Consider the following 24866-nt stretch of genomic DNA (forward strand, 5'->3'; position numbering starts at 1 on the left):
TCAGCAGTGTTGTGCATCCCTCACAAACCTAGAGATCCACATATTTTACACAGTGTTATTATGTAGGTAAGAAGGTTACATGTCTTGGAGCTACATGATGGTCAGAACATATAGACATTGGTGTTTAGATCTGAGATTAGATGTTATAACGTACTGATCCAGTGCATGTGTCTCCCTCTCTTCAGTGTGCAGACTATGTTCAGCAGTGTTGTGCATCCCTCACAAACCTAGAGATCCACATATTTTACACAGTGTTATTTTGTAGGTAAGAAGGTTACATGTCTTGGAGCTACATGATGGTCAGAACATATAGACATTGGTGTTTAGATCTGAGATTAGATGTATGTAACGTACTGATCCAGTGCATGTCTCTTCCTCTCTTCAGTGTGCAGACTGTGTTCAGCAGTGTTGTGCATCCCTCACAAACCTAGAGATCCACATATTTTACACAGTGTTATTATGTAGGTAAGAAGGTTACATGTCTTGGAGCTACATGACGATCAGAACATATAGACATTAGTGTTTAGATCTGATATTAGATGTATGTAACGTACTGATCCAGTGCATGTCTCTTCCTCTCTTCAGTGTGCAGACTGTGTTCAGCAGTGTTGTGCATCCCTCACAAACCTAGAGATCCACATATTTTACACAGTGTTATTCTTATTTACTTTGCACATACAATTGGTTGCCCTGCAATTTGGGATTATAAATTTCTTTGGTGAAGTGGCTAGTCTGCGAGGGAACACAGGTTGATGATGCCCTTTGCCAGCAAGGTACACTGCTTACTGTGAGATGTGATCAAGGGAACGGTTTAATTTATAGTGTATTGAAAGATTGAGGCTGCAAGCTCTAGTAAACAGTTATTGATTGCAGTGCAATCAATATAACTGTGAGCATAAGCAAAAACCTAAACATATACTTAGGGGTCAGATTGTTAAATAACAGTTTTTACAAGAAGAAGCATGGAGGTAGAAATTGCTATTTGTTCTACCGCCAAATGGGGCATGTAGGGAGGGGGTGAAACAAATATTCCGGAAAGTGCCCTTGAGCACATAAATAATATAATTCCAACTCCGGAGATTCAAACCCTCCCTTCGAGAAGGGCTATACTGGTATGTCCCAACAAAGCCTTGGTTGATTTGCCCCCAAGCTAATCGGATTAACTTTGTTTTCATCGTTTTCAAAAACTGGTGGCCAAGGGAATAGGAAATATTAATAAAGGGAGAAACCTGGGGCAGATCCCTTGTACCCTTCTAACTACCGCCCTATCTCCCTCCTCCCCTATCTGGCTAAAATCCTGGAGGCCCATGTGGCTAGGTGCCTCTCTAACTTCATTGAAAATTCAGGATTCTTAGAGCCTAACCAAGCCGGTTTTCGGCCAGCTCACTTGACTGAGTCAGTCATTCTGGCGGTACTGGACACATTGAGAGCAGACGCAGACAGAGGGGTCCCCCAGGCCCTCGTGCTCCTGGACTTGTCAGCGGCGTTCGACACGGTCGATCACAACATCTTGCTGCATCGTGTCGAACAAGCAGGCATATATGGCCGGCCTCTAAGTGGATAAAGTCCTTTCTCACAGGCAAATCCCAAGCAGTACGTCTTGGTGACTTTACTCCCCCAAAATTGTCCGCCTCGTATGGGGTCCCGCAGGGCTCGTCCCTCTCCCCACTGTTGTTCAACCTTTATATCCGGCCTTTGATCCACTCACTCAAAGCCAGAAGAATAACGTTTTTTAATTATGCCGACGACCTTCAGATCATCTTCACCCTGGATTCCCCCAATGCCGCCCCTGAGTTCCAATCTACGATGCTTCATATCCAGCATTGGTTGGATCTCAACCAGCTAAAGGTCAACCCGGGTAAGACGGAACTGGTGCTGCCCGGGAACAGTGCTGCTCACTGGGGACCACATTTCTGGCCGGGCAAACTCGGGTCTCCTCCTACCCCTTCCCCCTCAGTGAAAAGCTTAGGGGTGGTCATCGACGCTGATCTCTCACTTAGAGGTCATGTGGGGGCTGTGGTCTCTACTAGCCTCTTCCAACTGCGCAAAATTAGGAAGATTGCTCACTTCCTATCTTACGCAGCCCTCGTCCAGGTACTGATTGCGTTGGTGCTCTCATGCCTAGATTACTCTAATTCCCTTTATATCGTACTACCTCAGGTCCTGCCTAACCGTTTACAAATAGTTCAGAATCAGGCGGCAAGATTAATTCACAAACAGCCAAGATGGCAATCGGCCAGGCCCTCATTGCAAAAGCTCCATTGGCTGCCTGTGGCACAACTAGCTACCTTCAAGATGAGCTGCCTAGTCTTCAAAGCGCTGCACTGTAACAGCCCAAAATTTCTCAGTAGCTTGACCACAAAGCATGTCCCTACCCGCAATCTTCGATCAGCCCACCTTCATTTACTCACCATACCAACCATCAAACTGAAAAGGCAGGGAGGCCGCAGGTTTTCCTACCTTGCAACCAGATTCTGGAATTCCATTCCCCTTGCAATTAGGCCCTGCAACAACCTACTGGGCTTTAGAAAGGCCCTGAAAACTCGGCTATTCGGGCAATCCTGCTAACCGGTCTTCCGCACCTATACCACATATGATAAGCGCCATGAAACCTTTGGTTACAGTGCGCTTTACAAGCTCCTATTAACATAACATAACATAGAACAGCTTGGGAACTATTATCATCTTCATCAACGATATGCAACCCACCATGGGCATCTGCTGTGCAAGGTGAAGAATCTTTAATTGAGACCTTCCCTTTTACCTTTCCCTGATTACTCCTTCAGTTGGCTGATGACAGTTGGTGGCTACCCTGCAGTGAGAAACATCACACAATGATACTTGAAAGCCACTCTAAACTGGTTCTACAGTTTGACAGTGGACCCTCATCTCCTGTATGCCAGTTGTGTATAAAAGTGGTACCTACATGCTGCTCCACCTTTTAAAGGTCAAGGAAGAGAGTATTCGGAAGAGTACTCCCAGGACTGCTGTGCGACCAGGGCTGCTGTCTACCTGACAGTCAGGCTCCCACATGTGAGGGGACATCACCTGAGATCTAAAACTCTTGGTGGAGCAGATGTATCCTGCTTTGGAGTACCTAGAAGCCTGTCTGCCTGCTTAGAGAGGGAAGGAGCCTGCAAACCTTGCAGGAGGAGTGTATGTCTCGGAAAGAACAAGATACAGTGGTCCCGGGTTCTGTGGGGCCCGCCAGAAAAGAGGACTGCTAGAGAATGATCTGTTTCACCTGATAGTTTGCAGGCCTACGGAATACGCTTGCTAGTTCCTGGATGGAACCCTGTCTCTGCGACTGGAGATGCTGAGGCCCAGCTGGGGCTGTGATCGCGTGTTGTGATCAGCCTATGAGTGGTAGGAACTGGCAAGTCAAAAACAGCCTTTGTGTTGCCATGCCTGCTCAAATTGTGTTTGGTCTGTGCATGGCCGCAACTGCCAGGTTTAAGATAGTCCTGGGCGTGCCCACAACTACTCCAAGGGAGATTGGACTGTGCATGGCTGCATCTGCCAAGGTGATCAACTGATGTGGGGGCTAAGTTGTTCCTGCCCAGATCAGGGCTCTAGCAACAAATTTCTGAACGGCGTGGGCGTGGAGGGATGCATTTGCCCACAGTATAGTCACCCCAATTGGAGCAAAGCAAGTACCTGCTGGCCTTGGCGTGGAAGTAGCCCAAGCTCAAGAAGCCAGAGACATCTACGTCAGTCCATTCGGAACCGTACCAAACCAGGACTGCGGTCTTCTGGTAATGAAAGGCCTGGAGTGGGTTCTGTGCCTTATATGGCCCAAGGCCCGAGGCAGGCGAGAAGAAGGGTTGGTGGCCGGGACATCCTTACTTAAGCAGAGTATGCGGACGTGCTTGAAGGCTCGAATAGGCAAGGCTGACCTGTGAGTACTGATTTCACTTGAGTGTGGTAAGACACTGAACTGACACTATACGCACATATATTTGGAGGTGTCTGATCGGCACCTGAGATAGAGTCACGCTATTAATGTACTCCCCACGTAAAGCACGGGTTGCAGCACGAATAGCACCCTTAAATTCAAAATTGTTTTCTATTGCTGGTTATGGGTAGGTTAGAATTCTAGTGTGTGATGAAGTACTTCCTTTTTTGTACAGAGATGCACTGAGCTAGACATTAAGTGAATGAATTGCTGATTGATTTTTGAGCTCTGAGCCCAAGCACCCCCACTCACTAAAAGAGAAGTCTGTTACTGCTTCCCACTGTTGCTACAGAGTCAAGTGCAGAAGGTGTTGGAATTGGCCCAGTTTGCAGAGTCATAGTAGGACCCAGAGACATCAGAAGCAAACCATGTCAACCCTTATGACTGAGGCTCAGTAGCCCCTTCTTGCCCCTAAGCCCTCCGAAGGGGTCAGATAGCCCCTTATGTCCCCTATTCGGACACTATCCTTTTGGAAACAGTACTTGTGATGTTCTAACTTATAGCAGATGTTCATATGCCATGGGACCGATCTCTACTCCTAAAAATGTTTTTGTCAATATTCCCAAATTGCTGTTTGCTAATTGCTTACTACCTTCTTTAAGGAGGTGGTAAAAGATGAATGTTTTGCGACAGGAATTAGGTCAGAAAATGTTAATACATACCAATCCACCTCGGTATTTGGAAGAGATGCCCTAAACACGCCCTTTGCAAATACAGAATCTGTATCTGGTCACAAACCTAAATTGTGTTACCGACTTGCAGTTTAGTTTTGTACATGAGAATGGCCTTTTTTGCTGTCACAAATTACCAGATTCTGTGAATCGGACCTTTTGCGATCTCGAAAAGGCTTCGTACATCTGGCCCTAGATGATACTTTGGGAAGACCTTGGGGGAGCAATCCCTTAAATGCTGCTTTCTCCCCCCTCCACTAAAAGGCTACCCAATCCGATATTCAAAGGGGAAGCTGTCGCACAGGCACAACCCGGGTGTTGGCAACTCATGAAAGGTCTGCGTAGATCATTGATAAATGATACTGCAAATCCTAATTAGGAGAGGACGCCCCGTTTACGCCTGCACCTAAATGTGATTTGAAATGAGCCACAAAATACCTTGTGAGTCTGAAAGACATTTCTTATTAGTAAATAGGCCTTTTGCAGCCTCAAACCCAGTGATTTTGTGAATTGTGCAGTTTGTAACCATAAATAGTCTTTGTACGCCAGGCCCTCAGAACTTTTGTATGTGAGATAATCTCTGGAAGCATTATTGAATTTTTCATGTGCTGACATGTTGAATATCACTGAATTTTTAAAATGCTAACCTAAAACAGTCTTAAACCCTTCAGCGCAGCGCGAATTTTCGCGCTGTGCTGAAGGTTCTAATGAGCCTATCGGCTCATGACGGAACGGTTCAGTCATGAGCACAGCTCAACCGACGCTCATGACGGAACCGTTCCGTCATGAGCATGGAAGGGGTTAAAAGGAAATAAATTGCTGGGTGTCCATTTTGTTGTTGCTCCACAGTTTTGCACTTATGTGTAGAAATTCACATGAAATTAAAATGCTTGAGTGGTGACGATCAAAAATGGCTTCGTGTACTCTGATTATGTACATCAAATATGTATTATTTGCAAGATATAGATACATTTAAATAAATACAAGTATGCTAACTCTCCAGAAAATTGTTTGCTTTGTTGCAGGCCATGGATCAAACATCTCTGAAAAACAGCGACGTTCTAATTCTGACAGGGCTCACTCAGATTCCCACAGCAAATCCTGACGGCATGGTGGGAGAGTTCTGCAGTAACCTGGGTAAGTTGAGCTGCCCTCTCCGCCATTGTTCTGTGGAATTCTCCATTAACTGGGTCAAGCAAATCAGCAATTTGCAGATTTTGTTCATGATTTAATCTTTATATCTACTACAACTCAATTTGAGTTTTTTAAATTTTTTTCATTGGTCAGCTAGTCAAACACTCAATATTTATTTGCGTTAACATGTCCGGATTCTTGAATCGAAAATTTGTCCAGAGACACAATAATTTCAGAACATTTATACAATTTTTATTATCGTAGCAAATAAAAAATCATCCATGAAGCCCTCCAAAACATACAATTCTGAGTGCTCCTCGTGCGTAACGTGCTAACATTATAAATATATAATTTAACTTGCGGGCGTGTGGAATACATTCAGCCACATAAACAAGCAAAATATGATTGAGGAGTTTAAAGGTTGGTCCCAATCCTACATGAACATAATCCTCCCTCAACCCTTTTCACCTTTAATCCTACTTCCCACCTCTATAAAGTATAAAGATCCACTAAAGGGGGTAGTAGAGCTAATGACGCAAGCAGCTGTTGTAAAAAGAACACGTTGGATAAACCAGGAGCACCAACACTTTCTAGATCTTATATGGAGCATGATCTACCTTTTAGTGACGTGCAGTGCACCTCCTCATGCCTCCCCACACTACCCACAGCAAAGCCTAAGTTCTATTGACTGAATGCAGACCTTATGGTTCTGGGAACTATTCCATGTACTGAAGTCGTGACAAAAGCTCTACGAATCTGTAACCAAAATACGAGTACAGAGAACCAGAGCTGGATGATGCTTAGCAAGTTAATTTTTGAAGCAACAGCCATTGAGTGATATACTGGGGACCGCCCCAAAAGGAAATTTGTCATGTTGTAGATTTAAGCTAGTAACTTTTTCAAGAGTCCCTGAACTAAGATGTTTCTATTTTAGGGCAGAACCACTTTGTGTATATTTATATATGTATAGTTTAACATTAGCCTTGTGTGTCGTCTATGACTCATGGCTGCTGAATGTATCACCTAACAAACCATTCAACATAGGCAGTGTCCACAATACCATTGCATGATAATAATTATAGAAAGTTGGAAGATGGAATCCTTCATGGATTTAGTTAGATTTTCCATCCCTATCAGAGAACAATTCCCATCACAAATCATTTCTTTCTGTCACTTTCTCTCTTTGTCTCGTTTCTTTCTTTTTCTTTAATTTTTGACTTCCTTTGTCTTTCTTCTTTGATTCTTAAAGCAATCTCTTCATGCAAATTCAAATTCAAAAAGCTTTATTCGATATTCAGAAATGAATTTATAAAAGCATACAAGTTAAAAAAGGAACATACAGTCACAAAGTATCACAAAGGTGCAGAAAGATTAAAAATCATTGTTATTAGAGCGAAAAAATTCGGTTTGATAAAAACAGATACATTAAAAACTATATAAGTACTAGTATGGACAAGATTAAAAGGCTTTACATAGAGTTTCTGAACTTTGAGAACAAAAGAATTGGGGAAAGGGGTTTTAAGCACATTTGCACCTATCCTGTGTACTGCCTAGTTCGTTCTTTTTTTATGGTGCTCCGGATCGGAGATTCTATTCCCCTAAATCTCCTAGAACAAAGAATTGTTCCGACATACAATTTTTAGCAATACTGATCCAGCACACAAACTGTTATTTTGGAAACATGTACAGTAGTAATCAAAGTTCATGAATCACAATGGAAAAACATTCAGTAGCAGAATCTTGGATGTTTTTAGAAGTTCAATCTTTATTTGGTTCTTCACAAATGTAGCTACATTTGTGAAGAATCAAATAGAGTTTCTGAACTTAATCAATAGTTTTAAAAAACTGGATATGGTTTGAGCCACAAAATCATTTTCCAGCTGTTGCAATCTAACATAGGCTATTCTGCAGGAGCGGTGGCCCTACGCTTTAAGGATTGGTTTCAGAATAATCCTCCGTGGAACAGCATAATATTTAAAAAATAAAATACAATGCAAATTTGATTGGGGAGATAAATCATCACAGGGGCAAGTAGGCAAATCCCTCGACCAATTATTGCAAGATGGAAAGGTGACAATGCGGAAGAAAGTTCCAAACCTGAAGCGTGTTAATAACATTCTTGAGTAGCAGGTTAGGTCGCTTACGAGGTACGATTGGGGCCCTGGATTAATAGTGATTTCCTGAAAGGCCAAAACTGTGTTTTTGTGTTTTTCTATAGACCATCTTTTGTTGGCCAGAAGAGTCATGGCCAATTGTTTCAATGATTTTCTGGCAAACATTTCCATGCTAGATGGTCTAGAGAAAAACTCAGGATGGCCAAGCTCGGTCATCAGAGCTTGTACATGGGACAACCATTTAATGTTTCTGACGCATCCAGGGTGAGACAGCCAGAGATTAATTTGCGGTACTTTATGCCATAAAAGGATAGGTGCAATTTTTATGGTGTCAGAAATAAAAGGCATACCTAATTCAATGTGGGTAAGGTCATTTGCTGAGGATTTAGGGGCCCCAACAGATATCTGAGGTACTGATTTTCAATTCATTGAATAGATGTTATAGTTTCAATGCCCCAGATACCTGATCCATAGGTGGCCGTGGATATACCTTTAGCCTTATATATTGTTATTAGTTCCTTGAGGGGTCTACCGCCAAGTTTTGCCGCAAAGTTATGCAGTGCACCGACCGCTCTCAAGAAGGCTAGTTTTCTCGCTTTAACTGCTGTATGCCAGGTGCCTTTCCTATCAAAGGAAAGTGATCAGTAGTCTATTCGCCTGCCCTCAATATATATAGGACAGGGTACTTTCTTAGTGCCATGCCCACAAGCCATAGTATATGTTTTGGTAGTGTTGACTTTCAGCCCCTTATCTTTCATGTAGGTATTCAATTTTGTGACCGCCCTCTGGAGACCCAGCCTGGTTTGCGATATAATGGCCACATCGTCAGTGTATAAGAGTATGGGGACAGGGTGGCCCTGAGATGAAGGGTAGTCGTAGGGGGAAACCCTTAAGGTGATCGCCGATAGAGTTTATATATAACGTGAATAACAGGGGTGCGAGAATGCACCCCTGTCTCACCCCCCTCTTGATGGAAAATTTTGACGAGCACTCCCCCTGCTTGCCTGAACGCACCCTGGCCCCAGCACCCCTATATAATTCCTTGATAAAATGTAAGATTGTTACATCTATGCCCAAGTCGGATAGTGTGGACCAGAGTTGGTTGTGGTCCACACAATCGAAAGCAGAGCTCAGGTCTATGAAAGTAATAAAAAGATTCCCTTTTCTGGCCTTGGTGTACTTAGAAATTAAAAGATACAAATTTAAACTCTTCTCTATTGTTCCCATGCCAGTGTGGAAGACATACTGGAGGTTAGATACAATGTTTCCTTCCTTGGCCCACAGTTGGATTCGCTTTAGAATGATGCAACAGGCCACCTTCATTAGGGCATCTAGAAGGGAAATAGGCCGATAGCAGGTTGGATCTTGTCTGTTACCCTTTTTGAAGATCGGGACCACTATGGCCTCAGTCCAAGTTGATATTAGCCCAACTGAGTTTGCACAGTTCATAACGTTAGTTAAAAGTGGGGCCCAGAGGTCGATTTCATGTTTGAAGACATCAGTTGGTGTTGGACAGGCCTCGTGAAGGGGCCGCTCCCTCCCCGCATGATAAGGCCCGAACACCGGCTCTCCCGGTGTCACCAGAAGAACCACCCCGGCAACCCACAGAAGCAACCTGCAACTCGTCCCCAACGGGACGCCTGCTCCCGAACACCCCGACATCGGCTGACCCGGGCCGCCATCAGCAGCATTGCCCCGGCCCAGCCGCCATCTTGGACACTGCACCATGAGGCCGCGTGGCCTCAGCTCGACCCCAACCCTGGGCCTGGCCAGGCCCCGACATCGAGGCACCACCATCCACCCAGGAGGTGAACGAACCACTTGGCAGGTCAATGGGCGAGAGGAGTGTCGATGGCTCTTCCCCGCCAGGTGCCCATCGCCGCCAGCCTCCCCGGGCACTGGCTCCACCCTCCTGCTGGGTGTCTGTACTCCCTCATCCCGGACCTCCCGACCTCCCAGCGCGAGGGTCCGGACATCAAAGGAGACCAGACCTATAACTGGGGCAGCTCCAGAGCAGGAAGGCAGTTGTATCCTGGAGTCGAGAGACACCTTGAAGAACTCATCCTTGACGGACTGCTGGCGCTGCCGCAGCCCTGCCTTGTGAATCATCGATCCTGCCTGCTGGCGCTGCCGCGGCCCTCTGCAACCTACACCTTCGTCGGGACCTGCTGGCGCTGCCGCGGCCCATCCTTGTGAACCATCGTTCCTGCCTGCTGGCGCTGCCGCAGCCCTCTGCAACCTCCACCTTCGTCGGGACCTGCTGGGGCTGCCGCGGCCCATCCTTGTGAACCATCGTTCCTGCCTGCTGGCGCTGCCGCGGCCCTCTGCAACCTCCACCTTCGTCGGGACCTGCTGGCGCTGCCGCGGCCCATCCTTGTGTGAACCATCGCCCTTGCCTGCCGGCGCTGCCGCGGCCCTTCTCAAACGAGACTTGTCATCCTAGCCTGCTGGCGCTGCCGCGGCCCGACCTTCCAGAACTCCGAGCTCGAGGATTGTGAGCTACCCATCTCGCCACTCCCGTACCAGACCGGTACCAAGACTGTCCCGCTACCTTTTCCCCCTCAGAGACTAGAATTGGGAGGACCCTCGTGTCCCGACCTCACTGTACCGTTGATAACCTTGCTTCAAGAATCGTATATAAAGAGTGTTGACCTCATCCTTGTGTGGTGCCCATCTGTGGGGGGGAAGTTACTTGTCTGTACGATCGCTGGAGACGGTCCTCACCGGAGGCCTCTCCCCCTGTCCTCGGCCGACCCTCCGGGTCCCCGTCTAACAGTTGGTATACCATCCGGGCCGGGCGCCTTGCCCGAGGGGCTCTCCCTTATTGCCATTTTAACCTCATCACAAGTAAAGGAAATTCCCAAAGGGAAAGCTCCCTTGCAAGCACTTCCCATGTTTCCGGGTGTAGTAATAGGGTCGAAAGATACTGGTATGGAAGAAGATTCGTTCTCATAAAGATGTTCAAAGTGAGTGACCCAATCTTCACCATTTATAGCAATGTCTATCGCCGCAGTGTTATTTTTGTCACAGAAAATAGGAGCATTAACTACCTTCCAGAATGAGGTAGAATCCCTATTTTTGGAGGCGGTAATTAAAGCCTGCCATGCTTCTTTTTTCAGTGATTTCTCCCTGTTTTTCAGTACTAGACAATAAGTTTGTCTAGCTTCTTGAATCTCAGACAGGGATCTAGGTGTAGCATGGAGGGCATTTTTTAAGGTTTTTAAAGCAATAGTGCAAGTATGATCGAACCAGCCAATTTGGCAGTTCGAATCTGGGCGATGGTATCTAGCCAGTAGTTGTTTTAAGGTTAATTGAATTTTTGAGAAAGAATCCAAAATTATGAAAGGGTCGTCACTGGGGGAGAGGCAGATGTATATTTCCTTCCTTATTTTCGATAGTAGGTTTGTTAATAGTCCCACAGCGTCAACCTTATCCCTTTTAAGGGTATAGCCGTTTTTGCGCGCGAGGGTGATCGGTCGAACAATTCCCATCACAAATCATTTCTTTCTGTCACCTTCTCTCTTTATTGTCTCCTTTCTTTCTTTTTCTTTCATTTTTGACTTCCTTTGTCTTTCTTCTTTGATTTTTGACTTCCTTTGTCTTTCTTCTTTGATTCTTAAAGCAATCTCTTCATGCATTTCTGTTTCTTTCATTTTTGCCTGACATGTGGAGCTGCGGAGATATGTTGATTTTTTTTTAGAGCTATGACGTCTGAATATACGTACTCTTACTTAATTTATTTATTTATTTATCGCAATTTTTAAAGCGCATCAAATACCCATACGGGTGTCTCGGCGCTACTGTTACAGATCATCACTTCAGTAGGGGAAAGATTAGGAGGTAAACAGCCAGGTTTTGAGACTTTTTCTGAATTTTAGCAGCGTGGGGGCAGTTTTAATGTGGAGTGGGAGAGTGTTCCATAGTTTGGCGGTTGCGATGGTAAAACATCTGTCTCCCCAGTTAGTTTTTTTTGTCCGTGGGACTTTTAGTAGGTGGGCTGATGCCGATCGTAGTGTTCTCTGATGTTCCACTGGGCAGAGAGCTTTTTTTAGGAACAATGGTCCGGGATTGTTCAAGGTTTTATATGCTATGCAGAGTGCCTTAAACTTTATTCGGCTCCTGATGGGGAGCCAGTGCAGTTTTCTGATGTAAGGAGAGGTAGAGGTGAATTTGGGGATGGATAAAAGAATTCTGGCCGCGGCATTCTGCACCGTTTGGAGCTTATTAAGTACCTTTTCTTGAGCATTCAGCAAAAGGGAGTTGCAATAATCTGTTCTAGAGAACACTAAGGTACTGATCAATGTTTTACCGGCGGATTGTGGTAGGTATGGGAGAAGTTTCTTTATTTTTTTTAGGATAAAGAAAGCCGAGGATACCACAGAGTTGGCATGGTGGAGGAACGTCAACTTGTTGTCGAAAGTGACTCCCAAATTTCGTACCTTAACCACTGGCTGAGGGGGCGTGCCCATCTGTGCTGGCCACCACTGGGGGGACCAGGCCGGCTGCAAGCTCCCGAATGTCATCACCTCCGTTTTGTTGGAGTTCAACTTGAGGCAATTGGATGACATCCAGGAGCCTATCGCCTTCATCCCTTCTTGAAAGTTTGCCGCGACAGATGTTCCGTCATTGTGCACTGATAGCACTAATTGGGTGTCGTCGGCATACGTTGTAAGGGCAATTCCATGAGATTTTATTACTCTCGCTAAGTCCGACACATAGATGTTGAAAAGTGTCGGACTTAGCGAGGAGCCCTGTGGAACTCCGCAGGGGAGGGAAAAAGTTTTGGAGGTGAAATTGCCCATCTTAACTGTTTGTGGGCGGTTGGCTAGAAATGAGGCGATAAGGTCTTTGGCCTTGTCTTTGATGCCTAAAGCTGAGACACGGTTGATCAGAGTGACATGATCAACCGTGTCAAATGCAGCAGAAAGGTCCAGTAGTATTAGGACCGCCGCGCCTCCTTTGTCCATGGCTGTTCTGATCTCATCAGTTGCCTTGAGCAGTGCAGTTTCGGTTCCATGGCCCTGTCTAAAGCCGAACTGAGTGTCGTCTAGAAGGTCATTATCATTAATGTATTTGGAAAGTTGGGTATTCATTACCTTCTCGAAGATCTTAGCTGGGAAGGGAAGGCAGGCGATGGGTCTATAACTAGCAGGGAGTACAGGGTCCAACGTTGGTTTCTTGAGGAGTGGTTTAATAATTGCCTCCTTCCATACTGATGGATAGATGCCTGTTGAGAACATGGCGTTACAGATAGTGGATAACGCGGGGGAGATGGCTTCTGGGATAAGATTCAGAATAGCTGGAGGGCAAGGGTCTAAGGGGGAATCCTGATTTAGTGCTGATTACCAGAGGTTGGATTTGGTTTTGATTAGTCGGTTTGAAAGAGGTAAAGCTAACATTATTGTTAATAGGAGGTGATGTCAGGGTGGGGAGAGAGGATGAGTGGGAAAAAGTCAGAAAAATGGATCTGACCTTGTCCTCAAAGAAGCCAGCCAAATCGTCTGCTAGGGATTGAGAGCCTTCAAGTCGTGGGGCAGGTGGGTTGGACAAATAAGTAACCACCTGAAACAGTTCTCCTGCTGAATTTTTTGCCTGGTTGATTTGAGCGGTATAGTAGCGACCTTTCTCTGAGTTTATGAGTTTTTTGTAAATGGAAAGAGCGTTTTTATAATTTGTTTTGTCTGTGGGGTTGTATTGCCGGCGCCACTTCCTTTCGAGGTTCCTACAGTGCTGTCTCTGAATTCGGAGGGGTTCTGTAAACCATTGTGCTGATGGTAATTTCCTGTTTCGACGTGAGTTTTTGATTGGGGCTAGTTTATTGCAGGCCTTGATTAGGTTGTTTAAATAGTTGGAGGAAGCCAGCGTAGGGTCCTGCTCGATGGGGATGTGGGTTTCTTGCATTATCTCTGTTAGCTGAGATAGGTTGATATGTTTCCAATCTCTATAAGTGGATACTGAGACGGAGATAGGAGGGGGTTTAGTAGGGCTTACTTCGATGGAGAAGCAGATCGCTGAATGGTCTGACCATATCAGAGGGATTACTTGGGTGACAGTTATTAGGGGGTTGTTGGTAAATAGACCGTCCAGGGTGTGGCCTGCTTGATGAGTGGGAGATTCTACTATTTGCATCAGGCCGGCGGCCGCTAGATCCGTGATTAGCTGTGCAGTATCCGGGTCATTGGAGTTTTCTAAATGAAAATTAAGATCACCTAGCATGGTGAAATAAGGGGAGCCTGCGGCCCCTTCGATTATGTATCCTAGGTTGGCTAGGAACTTAGATCTCGAACCCGGAGGTCGATAAATTAGCATGCCCTTAAATGAAGATTTCGCAGAGAGGCCTAGTGTAAAGAGGAGGGCCTCGTATTCGGGACATGTAGTTTGTACCGTGGAGAGTATAAAGTGGTCTCTGTATATTATAGCTATACCTCCACCTTTTTTTATGGGTCTGTCTAGTCTGCACACGTTATAATTAATAGGGGTAGCAGCTTTAAAATCTGGACCGGAGGCTTCATCCCCCCAGGTTTCAGTAATGAACAGCAGATCCAGTTTGTAGGTATCTATTAAATCAGCAATTTCAAGCTTGTGTTTGGGAAGCGATCTTGCGTTTATGAGCGCTGCTAATATAGGACGTGAGGCAGTGTTGGTCAGCTTAGGAGAGTCCAGTGTGCACGTAGGGCAGTGGTGGGGGCCCATGAGAGGGTTGGTATGCCTGAAACATGGAGGTACATGGGGCCGTTCCGCTACGTGTCTGAGATTAAGAAGTTCAGCAGCGGTATAGGTGTATCTTACCGGATTAGCTGCCCGTGGTGGAGTTGAAGCGGCAGGGTAGGTGGCCCTTGGCCCGTCCTCGGCGCGGACGAGCGCAGACGAGCTTGCCTTATGCGCGCCTTCGGCGCGCATTCGTCGCGCCCGCTGCGCTTGTCCGCTGCGCTTCCGGTTGCCGTACATACTTTATCATCAGTTCGAGTGACGAGGTAAGGGGGCGTGGTCAGCGTAGCTGGGCGAGCCCTCGGCAGAGGAAAGGCGTCGTTACCCTGGCAACAGTCTACCGCGTCAGCCTCCAATCGGCTGGGCGGCGGTCTGCGCGCTCGAGGGAGGTCTAAGTAACAAAGTTTAAAATCACTTAATACACAATTAAAAAGGGTTCCTATCTCCCGGCTTTCCGCCTCAGGAGTGAGTTCTGTAAACGCCTCGTGTGTTGTCCGCGAGCGTTCTTGTAGTGCGGGAAGGGGGTGTATGTGTTAAAATCATAATGTTATGATTTACCCATTATGAACACCCTAAAAGAAGAACTCTGTAATTGAACTTATACAGCGCTTACTACCCCTGACGAGGCATTGAAGCGCCATGGTGTCTGGATTGTACAAACATCCACCAATACCAGTCCTTTGTTATCAATTATGAAAATGGCTCCGTATAATCTATTGCAGTGAAGTGCCCTGGTAATGACAAGTTCAAACTAAACAAACCTGCCCTATTGATAAACAATGATGTTCTAACAATACTATTTAAGGGTGGTGGATATGTATTCCTGTAATCCGGTAGCTAAACTGGATGTCTTCTAAACCAGAAACTGATGCAAGGAGACTCCAATGTTTAGAACCATTGACATTTATTTGGATAATTGTTTCTATGTGAATGCGAGCTCGGGTATGGACCTGAGCGATGATTCCTCAGCTGTAGGTTTCACTCACAGTCATGGGACGAGCAAAATGTGAAAGGTTCTCCGACCTGAGTGGGAGAATTTTTCAGGGTTACCGGGCCATAGATAAACTAGCACCTAATCGCAAATACCTACAAATGCTTGTTGTTCTTTACTGTCCATCTTCCCTTTCGATGGTATCCACGTGATCGTGTTTCTATTCGAAACACTACTATGGCTGCTAAACAAATTAATCATCTAAATGAGGAATTAAATGAGTGATACCGCATTAGCAGGAGGGAAACAAACCAAGTTGAAAACCAGGGGGGGAAGGGCGCGCGTGGACGGATGGAATGAATGCTTACCCTAATGCTTGTAGTCCACTATGATGGAAGCGTATGATATATCCCTCATTGTTAACTATACTATCGCCTCCAAGACTTCTGAGGTTAACACCAGCAACATGGCGGTTGTGCACAAAATACCTAAAAACTATTGTATGCTGTAATATTGGTTATTTCAATCATAATAAAAAATAAACAGAAAGTTAAAAAAAAGGTTAGGAGCACTCTACTACTAAGACTTGCTGCCTATGTACACTAATGGTATGATAATTTGGTGGATGCTTTATTCTAAGCCTCACATCTGAAAATGAATATTTTATGACTATTCTGTGATACAGAATAGTCAACACTATTTTTGTTCTTTATGGATACGTGTAAAATGTTGTTCGAGGCATATGAGCTGCAGATCGTACACTTTTGCAATAGATCGCCACCTGTTGTTGGGCTCGGATGATTGCAGGTTGTTGTCTTCTTGGAAGAAGTCTTTGTAGTAACGAGATAGGTGACTCCTCCCTTGGACAATACTGCACATGGTCATGGACTCCATCCTCAGATTGTTTTTTTCCGCCACTGGTTTCGGATGAAAGTTTTCGGCTCTGGCTAGAAAAGACTTTTTCAGCAACTTTGAAGCGTGAAACTTTATACAAGAATTTTTGACATCGAATAGACATTTCGACATCACCAGCTACATTCCGGTGCGTCGACGCGGGCCGTTGGGCCTATCGGTGCTGTACGGCCTATGCCTCATGAACAGAACTCCATTCAAGAGATGCCCAGTATGTTGAGCAAAATTCCCTCATAGCGACCATCACAAGGTCTGCAACCTCCGGCGGCACGAGATGAGGAGATCAGCGCCAGCACCGGAGGCCATCTTCGAGGAGGAGATCGTCGAAGAGGTCGTCTCCGAGGACGAGGATTCACTCGAAGACATCTCCGAGGACGAGGCTCCACTCGTCGCCGAAGAAGACTCGCCTGACCTCCAGATCATATCGGGGGCAGAGGACTCACACGACACGATTCCATCTTGGCAACCCGTGAGTACTCTTTCCCCTGCACAACATACACTACCCAAGACAAAGGCAACGGTCAGCACTCCGCCCATGGGGCCCAGTCGAGACCGAAATATCCCCTCAGACTCCGAGGAAAAAGACTATGCCTTCCGGTGCCTCGGCACTGACGAAACCACATGTGCCATTCCACCTCCTCCATTGGCACCGAAGCACATACATCCTTCGACACCGAAGGACTCTTCGACACCGAAGCCAAAACGCCCTTCGGTGCCCAAAGACAAAGATCCTTCGTCACCCAAACCAAAAGATGCATCGGTGCCGAAGACCGTATCGGATCCGAAAGCTTCGACTCCGAAACCTTCCGGTTCCAAAAATAAAGATGGAAAGCCAGAGTCCGGCACCGCAGGGCCAACGAGACCTGTCTCCACTCCAAAATCTCCAACATCGGTACCAAAGACTCCAAGGCCTGATACAGAGATACCTAAACCCTCTAACAAGCCTACCAAGCCGAAACCACCTTTGGCACCGAAAAATTTGCCACGGGACTCGACAACGCCTCCTACAGCAAAAAACACAAAACAACCCCTATCGGCACCGAAAAATCGACGCCCAAGAAGATTGTAGAGGAGGAAGATTTGTTAAGACCAGATCCTAAACAAAGAAAAGTCCATATCAATCCAAAAACTGGACATGTGGAAGCAATTCCTTACAAGAAGAGACCAGCAGACACCCCACTTCTACCTGTGGTTCCTGCCAAAAAGTAGGATTGTGCAACTTCTCCAATGCACCCTTCCTCTCCTTCACCTTCTTCCTCTCCTATCCCTCCTTACATTGAACCTATAGTTTCTCCTGTTCAATCTCCTGCATCATCACACCACACTGACGAAGAGTATGATCTAGGTGGGGGAATGACGTACCAGAGCCACGGTTCCATGATGGAATATCGTTTACATAAATATCGTCAGAAAAAAATATCGTCACTAAAATATCGTTTACATTAATATTGTCATCCTATACTTAAACAAGGATTCACACAAATATCGATTTTTTTTATCGACTACCCTAATATCGTTCACACTAATATCGACAACATAAATATCGACTACTACATTATCAACTTTATTTTAAATAACATTACCTTAGACATATATATCGACTACACTAACATCGACGACCTCTCGCAGTGTGTGGGGGGGCTCTGTGTGGGTGTGTGTTGGGGGGCTCTCTGTAGGTGTTTGTGGGTGTCATTTGCGAAAGATAAAGCTAGTGGCATTGCAAATGACAATGCCATTTATTTATGTAAAAAAAAACATAAATAAAAATAATGTCGAGCATTGCCAATAGCTCAAACTTTAACAAAGGCAAAACCATTGCATTGTAAATGCTTGTTTGAGTGATAAACTACAACCTCAAATATGTTACCATTTCCTCAGCTTCCCTTGTCACCACCCTTTGTATAATCCATACTTGTGTGTTGCTAGTGTTTAACATTGGCCAGTGATGCTGGTCCATTGGGCCCTTGCCCGTTTCTGTCATGTCATGTGATATATTTGTTCTTAAAGTTAGAACACCTATGTGGATATGCTTTTTCAAGGACTAATGATACCAAAACAGACACTGTCCTAATTATCAATCACGACCCAGTAGAATGGATCATTATTTCAAGTGCTTGTCTGTTGTAAGGTGGCTCCATTAAGATGCTGTTAAGGCGGGTGCTGATTGAAGAGGCAGTATATGATGTCTTAAGAAAACAGTAACAGTTTCAGAGAAAGCGTGCATGTAGAATTCAGTAATAAGTTATTTACCAACCTGAGAAACCACAAGCATCTCTTTTTGGCCATAACTCTTGCAGACCATTGTGTTGCATGTTGTTGAAAATGGGAATTACCAGCCTTGTGTGCAAATTCGGGAACATTCACATGTATGTAGCAAATTGAAGAAGATTGTAACCTTGGTCGACAAGAAGTACGCCTGTGCTTCCCAGCTTCTTCTTGTGTCCTGTGGATTTCCCACTGTCAGCACGTGCATATACACCAGCTTTCCTTGATTTCGAGGAGTTTTTGCATGGTCTTCTACTGACATATATGGGTGTGCAGGGAATAAGGTGTGTAAATATTATACTATTACTGAGAAGGTGCATTAGCAGTGATGCAAGTTTTTCTCTTTGAATCCGATGTTATCTCACTTTTTGGAGCTCTTGACGTAACCATGATGGCAAAGGCTGGCCTAGGCGATGCAGTAGTTTAGACAGTTGGACATTGTGATCTCGGTAGTACCTTGAAACGAAAGATTTTGACTGGAACGAGAAAAAGACAGTAAACAATGATAATATATACATTCTGGAAGATACTCAGGTCATATATAGGTTTACAAATAAAATGATATGGTAGAAGACGTCATAAATTCAAAGACAAGTCAGTGGAAAATATAAACAAAATCACTGCCCATATTTGTATGTGCATAATCATGAATAAACCATTTTTGGTTATAAAACATCTTCTATCATAATACGCTTCCTCAAATGTACATTGTTCTTCCTCAGGTACATAGTGAATGATTGAGTGTGATTTTTCTTTTGCAAAAATTAAACACATTTACTAACAAAGTGGGGTCTACAAGGTTGAATACCATCTGCTTATTTTACTTATAATTTGCAGCTGGTAACCACGTTTGTTTTCTCTCCCCACTGCAGTTGCTGTCATTTTCCATAATCATTCTATTAGCTAGTGACTATGCATTTGGTTTGTATTAAATGACTGATAGTGAGGTTCTCACTGGGAGGAGGGGAAGATGCCATGAAGCAAGACTTGTTGGAAGAGCCTTTCTTTAACAGATATTCTGCCCAGTAGAGCAACGCAAGGGCATAGCCTTGTATGAACAATTGTGAATACATTGACACTAAGAGATTTTACCTGCTCCCAGCTTTTGGAGAAGAATGATTGGTTGCTGATAGTGGGAACTCTGAGATGTTGCAATTAAAGTTTTGTTGAATTATAAGGACCTGTGTTTCTTCGACTAGGGTAGGATTCCACTGCTTACTTTCTCTCGCACCCTTTGAAATAAAATTAAATGAAAATGATTTTTATAAAGCGCACATAGCTGCCCTGAGGCGTCCAAGCGCTGAGACTGAGAGTGCTATTTAGAAGAGACATGAGGGCCGGGTGGACCCTCTACTTGTTGAACAGGAACGGTTTCAGTTGTTTATGAAAGAAGGCCAGGTCCGGATTGGATCTTATGTAGAAAGGGAGAGCATTCCACAGCTTGGCCACATTGAAGGAGAAAGAGCGACCTCCTGCTCTTGTTCTCCTGATCTTGGGCACTTTAGCCAAAAAGGCAAGAGCTGAACGTAGTTGTCTGCCGGGGTGATTACCAAAGTCCAAACGAGATTGGATAGTAAACCATAAAAAATTACTATTCTAACTCCAATCCAACATAAGTCAGGGAAAGTGCTGGATAGTAAACCATAATAAATTATTATTCTAACTCCAAACATAACATAACTCAGGGAAAGTGCTGGATAGTAAACCATAATAAATTACTATTCTAACTCCAATCCAACATAAGTCAGGGAAAGTGCTGGATAGTAAACCATAATAAATTACTATTCTAACTCCAAACATAACATAACTCAGGAAAAGTGCTGGATAGTAAACCATAATAAATTACTATTCTAACTCCAATCCAACATAAGTCAGGGAAAGTGCTGGATAGTAAACCATATTAATTTTTCAATATAATTTATTTTTTCCACCCTAATCCCCTATAATACCAATAACCCGCTCATAAAATATTATTTAGAGAATTTTAATTATAATTAAAAATTTAATTTCGTGAAAAATTTGATTTTTCGATTTTCTAATTAGATTTCATAATAGTTTTCAAATTTGTTACTATTCTATACCATTTTTAAACACTACATTTTTAAATTACTACCCACCCTAATCCCCTATAATACCAAAAACCCGCTCCTAAAATTTTATTTTGAAATTTTTTAATATAATTATAAATTTAATTTCGTGAACAATTCGAAATTTCGAATTAAAATTTTGATTTCTTAATAAATTCCTAATTTGTATAGATTTTATACAATTTTTTAAAACTACATTTTTAAATTACTACCCACCCTTATCCCCTATAATACCAATAACCCGCTACTAGAATTTTAACAATTCTTTTGTAGAAAATATTTTTAAACACATATTATTTACTAGTAGGAGTTTTGTAAGTTTTTTAAAAACATAATACATACTTTTTTAAAATTTTTATAACGCTTTATATTTTTGGGTCGATATTATATACAACGATATTTTGATCAACGATATTCTGTTCATCGATATTTATTTTTGACGATATTTTTGTCATTCTCACAAAACGATATTTATTACAACGATATTTACTACTACGATATTTTTACTATTCGATATTCTTACCTCGATATTAATGCTAGTCAATATTTTCCCGTCGATATTCTATCTTTATACCCAGAGCCACATGCATACCCTTTACATGAAGATGTCAATCCAGAATATCCTAAAGATGACGATATATATATAGTTTCCCACTACACAATGTGCCCGACATTCCTGATCCTCAGTACTACCCAACAAAACCTTCCCCTCCAGAAGATAGTATTGGGTTTAATGATCTATTAAATAGAGCTGCCCTTTACCACGGGGTCTCAATGCACTCTGATGCCATTGTTGAGGATTTTTTACAGGATACATTTGAGCAGTCACAAAGGTCTACGCAAATACTACCCATGATCAAAGGAGTCATTAAACATGCTCCAGAAATATTTAAAGACCCGGTACGATGTAGGGTAATAAATCCCAGAATAGAAAAGAAGTATAGACCAGCACCATCTGATCCAGTCTATGTTAAGGGACATCTGCCACTAGACTCTTTAGTAGTGTCTAATGCACGGAAAAGAGCCAATTCCCAGACTTCTGGTGACACGCCCCGCCTGACAAAGAATCTAAAGTTATTGATGCGTCAGGGAAACTGATTGCTGCACAGGCAACAAACATATGGCGCATAGCAAATACACAAGCCCCACTCTCACGTTATGACAGGGCTCACTACGACCAATTAGGAAAACTAATGGAGCACCTCCCAGATCAATACAAAGATCAGGCAGCAGAGCTCATACAAGAAGGCAAATTAATATCCAATGCCTCAATTAAATGTGCACTAGATGTAGCTGACACAGCATCCAGAGCAGTCATACTAGTGTTATACTCAGACGACATGCGTGGTTACGCATTTCAGGGTTTAAAACAGAGGTACAGACTACCATTTTTTTTTTTTTTTTTTTTAAATATATTTTTATTGCAGGAATCAGTAAAACAATACAGTAGCGACCAGTATCGTATTATAAACAACATATACAAGGTATAGCCCACCGACCCCCTTCCATAACGTTGCTATACAGCCAATCGGCCCATATCCCTGGGGTTGGGCGGCAAATGCAGCCGGGGTCAGTAGGATGCTGGATCTGGTCCGGATAACACACTGTCCGTCATCTGCTTTTCTAAACAAACCCAAAACCCCAAAAGAAACCCCCCCCTCAAAATTCCCAGTGACTGTGAAACCCCCCCCCCTTCCCCCCCCACCCACCATCAGCGCCAGGGAGCTCATCAACATAGGATCCACTGCTTGACCCACGGGGAAGGTAATAGTGCTGTCAATGCTAATGTTTAACGGGACTCGGGTCGAGTTGCTTCTTCACTTTCGGAGTCGCTGGGGGTACAATAATCTCTGAGGGCCTGCGCCAGCGTTTCCCATTCTAACGCGGCCTCCTGCGCCTTCTCATTGCCCTGCCTCCAAGCCAACTGATATCTCAGCGCGCTCTCACCCGCCGCCCATTTCAAAAGCTCACTGTGCCATCTGCTGCCTGTAGGACCAGCTCGTGCCTTCCAGTTCCCGGTCACCTCTCGCTTAGCAAGTAGGAGCCCCAGGTCGATAAATTTACTGGTGATTTTATTCCGGGGGGTATGGGGGAACCAGTGCAAGAGCCCTACCGCCACATCGAATGATAAGTGCCTCCCCGTCACCTCTTCCAAAGTCGTCGCCACCTCCTGCCAGTAGGACGTCAGTCTTGGACAGGCCCATAGCATGTGTAGGAGGTCCGCCTCCTGAGCCGGGCACCTAGGGCATTCCGCCGAAGCCGTGGCAAAATAACGCCTGATCTTTACCGGGGTTAGGTACGCTCTATGGAGAACATAATAGTGGACCAGTTGGAAACGGGCGCTACGTGTACCCTTCCAGGCACGCCTCACCAGCTGGGACCAGGTCGTCTCCGGGATCTCCCTACCAATGTCCTCTTCCCAGCGGGACTTCAGTGTGGCGAGAGGAACCAGCCCCTCGGCAATCAACCTGCCGTAGAGGCAAGTGACCGCCTTCACCGTGCCCGCCGACATCATTACGTACTGGCACACCTGAGACAATTGAGGTTCCTCTAGCCCGTTTTGCCAGTGCGCCTGGATCGCTCGCACAATGGCCGAGTGCAGCAGAAAGTCGCCCCGGGGGATCCCAAAGCGGTCAATGAGATCCTGAAAGGACAGGAGCGCTCCGTCCTCGTACAGGTCCCCGACGAGCTGTAAACCGGAATCCTCCCAGTCCGCCAGTCGTGACCAATCTCCTCCGTGGGGGAGGGCCGTCAGCATCCCCAATGGTATTTCAGGCGCATATGGCGTCCGTAGGCGGCCTCTGTTATGAGCCCGATTCCAACAGAGTCAGATAGTCCGCTCCTCCATCGACAGGTCCCGTAGGACCAAGCGCTGTCGCAGCGCGATAAAGGAGAGGACGTGCCTGGCCATACCCGTCCCTCTACCGTCTTCCGGGCCTCTGAATTCCCTGGCTATCTCCTGGGTGTAGGTCTGGAGCTGCGCCGCTAGGTAATACTTCTCGAAGTCCGGCACAGCGAGCCCCCCCTCGTCCTTCGGCCTCATCAGGGTATTGAGGGCCACCCGCCGCCGGCCCGTTCCCCAAAGGAACCCGACCACCATAGAACGCAAGCGACGAAACGTGGCCGGTGGGACCCAGATCGGCAAAGTCCGAAAGTAATACAATAGTCGGGGGAGCGCCACCATTTTGAGCAGGGCGATGCGTCCCGCCACGGAGAGCGGCAGCGTGGCCCAAAAGTCCATGCTACCTCGGAGTGCACGTATGCAACGGGCAATGTTTCCATCTAGGAGGTTGGGTTGGTCGTGGTACACAAATACCCCAAGGTATTTAAAGCAGTCGGGCTCCCATCTGATCTCCTTACTTAGCGCAGGAGTGGGGGTACCCCTACGCATCGGGAAGAGGCAGGTCTTAGACCAGTTCACTTGGAGGCCTGAGACCGCTCCGAACTCCGTTAGCGCTAATTCCGCTCCCCGCAACGCGTCGACCGGATCCTCCAGGAAGAGCAACAGGTCGTCCGCATAGAGCGAGACGTAATGCGGGCCCGCCGCTGTCCATAAGCCCGTATAGTGGGCTCCCGAGCGAAGATGCATCGCTAGTGGCTCCACCGCTAGTGCAAAAAGAAGCGGGGATAAGGAGCACCCCTGCCGCGTGCCACGCTCCACCGGATATCGCGATGAAATCAAAGGGCCCGATCTAACCCTGGCCGAAGCGGAAGCGTAGAGGACTGCTGTCCATTTGACAAATCCCTCCCCGAGGCCGAATTTCCGTAATACCGTGCATAGGTAGTCCCACTCCAGGCTATCAAAAGCCTTCTCCAGGTCCACCGACAAGACTACCGGGGACGGGGCATCCACGAATGGTTCCCCAATCAAGCGGAACAACCTTCGGATGTTCATAGTCGTATTCCGCCGTGGGATGAAACCGGCTTGGTCTTCATGCACTAGGGAACTCCTATGTCCTAGCAGCCTCGAGGCCAAGATGCTGCTCAATATTTTGTAGTCCACCGTCAGCATTGACAGGGGACGGTAGGACCCCGGGTCAGACGAGTCTCGGCCTGGTTTGAGGAGAGGAACCACCAACGCCTCACACA

At 45.4% G+C, this 24866-nt stretch overlaps 1 protein-coding gene across 2 annotated transcripts in view; it reads left to right on the forward strand.

The window, feature by feature from the left end:
* INTS9 (integrator complex subunit 9) overlaps window positions 1–24866 on the forward strand; it is a 508494-nt gene that overhangs the window by 330868 nt on the left and 152760 nt on the right. For both annotated transcript variants that reach the window (XM_086928012.1, XM_086928014.1), the window contains exon 9: window positions 5652–5763. In XM_086928012.1, the coding sequence (XP_086784138.1) occupies window positions 5652–5763 (112 nt within the window). The remainder of the gene's footprint in view (window positions 1–5651; window positions 5764–24866) is intronic.

This window comes from Lissotriton vulgaris, chromosome 6 (genome assembly GCF_964263255.1).
Source record: "Lissotriton vulgaris chromosome 6, aLisVul1.2, whole genome shotgun sequence".
Lineage (NCBI taxonomy): Eukaryota > Metazoa > Chordata > Amphibia > Caudata > Salamandridae > Lissotriton > Lissotriton vulgaris.